The 3,922-nt window shown below is 35.1% G+C and overlaps 1 protein-coding gene across 1 annotated transcript in view; it reads right to left on the bottom strand.

Moving 5' to 3' along the window:
* Positions 1 to 3,922, bottom strand: part of C21HXorf58 (chromosome 21 CXorf58 homolog) — a 27,758-nt gene that overhangs the window by 16,199 nt on the left and 7,637 nt on the right. The window contains exons 4-5 of the mRNA XM_024115289.3: positions 3,407 to 3,501; positions 2,882 to 2,993 (exon numbers count right to left, since the gene is read on the bottom strand). Coding sequence (XP_023971057.1) covers positions 2,882 to 2,993; positions 3,407 to 3,501 — 207 coding nt within the window. The remainder of the gene's footprint in view (positions 1 to 2,881; positions 2,994 to 3,406; positions 3,502 to 3,922) is intronic.

Raw genomic sequence — 3,922 nt, 5'->3', positions numbered from 1 at the left:
CGTTTTTCCCTTGCTGCTTTCAATAATTTTTCTTTGTCTTTAATTTTTGCCAATTTGATTACTGTGTGTCTCAGCATGTTTCTCCTTGTGTTTATCCTGTATGGGACTCTCTGCACTTCCTTGACTTGGGTCGCTATTTCTTTTCCCATGTTAGGGAAGTTTTCAACTATAATCTCTTCAAATATTTTCTCGGGTCCTTTCTCTCTCTCTTCCCCTTCTGGGATCCCTATAATGCGAATGTTGTTGTGTTTAATGTTGTCCCAGAGGTCTCTTAGACTGTCTTCATTTCTTTTCATTCTTTTTTCTTTATTCTGTTCTGCAGCAGTGAATTCCACCATTCTTTATTCCAGGTCACTTATCCGTTCTTCTGCCTCAGCTATTATGCTATTGATTCCTTCTAGTGTAGTTTTCATTTCAGTTATTGTATTGTTCATCTCTGTTTGTTTGTTCTTTAATTCTTCTAGGTCTTTGTTAAACATTTCTTGCATCTTCTCGATCTTTGCCTCCATTCTTTTTCTGAGGTCCTGGATCATCTTCACTGTCATTATTCTGAATTCTTTTTCTGGAAGGTTGCCTATCTCCACTTCATTTAGTTGTTTTTCTGGGGTTTTATCTTGTTCCTTCATCTGGTACATAGCTCTCTGCCTTTTCATCTTGTCTATCTTTCTGTGAATGTGGTTTTTGTTCCACAGGCTGCAGGATTGTAGTTCTTCTTGCTTCTGCTGCCTGCCCTCTACTATAGCGTTTTAAGTCTTGGAATCAGGTAGTGTAAATAGTCTAATTTCCTTCTTCTTCTCCAAAGTTGTTCAGGCTATTCTACATCCTTGCACTTGTTTTTGCGCGCGCGGTGTGTGTGTGTGTGTGTGTGTGTGTGTGTGTGTTTGTAAATACATGAGAAATGCTGTTGGAAAATGATAAGGAAATGAAACTAGAATTGGATATAAGAACAAGGGAAAAGATAGAACAAAAATGAATTGGTGAAACTCCCCTCCTTCATAAATGAACTTAGATTAAACATCTGAATGGACTACAACTGACTTATTTCTTTCACATGGAGAAATAAATAAACTAGTAAAGTTGTATCAGTTTGCTAAAGACACAGTGTCTACATTCAAAGAGCAAAAAAGTTGAGTGAACTTAAAGTGAGAAAACTTCCATTTCTACAGGCTTTCTATTAACTATGAATCCAAGTGTTGCCAGAGTTTGTTTAGAACCTCAACTAAAGGAAAAAGGAATCCTAATCTGTTCTCTCCAAGTTGGGTATGTTCTGATCATTTAAAACCCCTTATAATGTTTAGTGAAAAACTCAAGCTGAATAGTATAATCACATTTTTAAAATAAGAATGAAAAATTTTAAAATATATTTAAATAAAATATTTTTATGGAAAATATGTGCAATAATATGTGTATTTTTATGGAAAAAAATGAAGGATACATAACAAACCATTAACAGTGATCACCCAAGGTGAATGAAAGTTGCAGCACAAAGAAGAAAGGCATAAAGGCATATTTTCCTTTAAAAAAAATCTCTGTGCTATTTCCTTTTTTTAACAGTTACTTTGTAATTAAAATAAAATTTAAGTTATTATACAGCATTTTAATGAATTCTGATATATACACAGTGCTTTCCAGTCATGGCCTCTAAGGTTCTCATTTGCTCCAGCCTGGGCATAGCAGGGTCTGCCAGGAGCTGTCTTGGGAAAATTTCAGTTCCTAAAAAAGCCCCATTATATAACCTCAGAAAAGCAACAGTTGATGACATTTTATAGGGACAACTATAAGCTTATTCTGTAGATAAATGTGGCATGAATTTATCTCTGGAATGGAGAATAAACATCTACTTTCCCATTTGAAGTCATTCTATATAAATGAACAAATATTAATGTTTCTGAAACACCATATTCCACATGAAACCAGTAGTCCTTTTGATATATTTCTGAAACCAAGCTAAATTTTCTCTGATATTGCCTGAGAAGACATAGAAAAGCAGTCTCTTTTCCTTTTCTAATATTCTTCAGAGAATAAATGCTGCACATGCTGGATCTGGTCAGAAACTGCCAGGCTGTGTGGTCTTCTATCCTGAATACATGCCATTACTGATGATTTCAGGTGGGTCATACTTTTCATGTAAGATATTTCCAGAAGGCTACAAGAAAACAACCTTTGATATGTGGTTTATAAAAGGCTAAATTTGAGAATGTACACATTTTTCTCAACTATAGACATATATAAGGGTCAAAGGAATAAAACCTATGCTGTAGATCCTCACTATTAAAAATATGGTACGTGGATCAGCAGTAGTGGCAGCTGCTGGGAGCTGGGTAGAAATGCAGAATCTCAGGACCCGTCCCAGATTTACTGAATCAAAAACTGCATTTTAATAAGATCCTCAAGTGAGTCCTATGCTGTAGACACAATTATGATGAATATTCATGAAAATTAAAAGTATGAGAACTCATGTAAAAAAGGATAAACATTTTAAAAGTTCCTTTTCAATACTGTAGCACACTTTTTCTAAACATGCTACCAGAATCAAAGAAACAATGATAAAATACCATTAAAACAAAATTCCATCAAATGTTCTGCATAATTAAAAAGCCCTGACCAATAGGCCACTGTAATTCATTATTAACAAAGCAAAATTTTCATACAAAGAAAACTGATGGGTATTTTTTAGGGCCTTATATAAGAAATTCATTCCAAATATTTTTTTAGCTAATAAACAGAGACACTTTGAAACATGATGCTTAAAAAAATACTACCTGCCTGCTGGGCTGTTTAATGGTGAAATAACATAGTCTGTATACTTTGAATGCAATTCAGATACCGCATAGATGTTAAGAAGCTAAATTAACACAAACTCTACATCATGAAACATCACCTCACTTGATGGCTTTAATAAATTTTTTCCACTGAAATATTTGTAACCAAGGCCTTCAGTATGAAGAAAAATTTTAAACACGATGAAAGGTGGAAATGTTTCGCCACTAAATCTGAAATAAAGACCAAAATTAGTCATTTGGCATCAGGTTTGGAGCTGTTACTTCTCCTCCTTGTACTTAAGATCATTCACGTAGTTTTTTGCATGCAGGGTAAAGGCTATACCAGAGCATAAAAAGAACTGGTAATGAAACGGATCACAGAGTATGAAAGAGCCACACTTTGGCATGTGTGCTCACAGTTATTCTCATATGTGTGTCAGACTGAACACATCATGAGAGATGAGAGCTACTCTCAAGGCAACTTTTGGCCCAAGAGTCATGCATCAGTTTCTTCACATAATAAATGTAAATAAGAACAACACATTTACTTTGTAATTACATATGAGGACTTAAGAAAATAAATTTCTAAGATTCCTTCACATTAACGAAGTACTGCTTGAAATAAATCAGCATAAAAACATTACCTGAATCTAACTTTACACTTCATGCAAGGATCTTTAACAAGCTCAGCCTCTAAAGGGCTCACTTTCTTCAAAATTTCATGTGTCACATGATGTTCCTGAAATAGATGATGGTGCTATAAATTGAAAGCGGTACCCTGGCCAGGCACAATCTATTGAAAATAACAGAGGGGGCATGGCAAAGTGACAGTACACCAGAAAAATGGAGCTGGAGGAATCAGGCTCCCTGACTTCAGGCTATACTACAAAGCTACAGTAATCAAGACAGTATGGTACTGGCACAAAAACAGAAATACAGATCAATGGAACAGGATAGAAAGCCCAGAGATAAACCCACACACATATGGTCACCTTATCTTTGATAAAGGAGGCAAGAATATACAGTGGAGAAAAGACAGCCTCTTCAACAAGTGGTGCTGGAAAAACTGGACTGGTACATGTAAAATTATGGAATTAGAACACTCCCTAACACCATACACAAAAATAAACTCAAAATGGATTAAAGACCTAAATGTAAGG

The sequence above is a fragment of the Physeter macrocephalus genome, chromosome 21 (assembly GCF_002837175.3).
Source record: "Physeter macrocephalus isolate SW-GA chromosome 21, ASM283717v5, whole genome shotgun sequence".
Classification (NCBI taxonomy): Eukaryota; Metazoa; Chordata; class Mammalia; order Artiodactyla; family Physeteridae; genus Physeter; species Physeter macrocephalus.
Note: the sequence above shows the minus strand (reverse complement) of the source record. Positions and strands in the feature narration are given on the sequence as shown.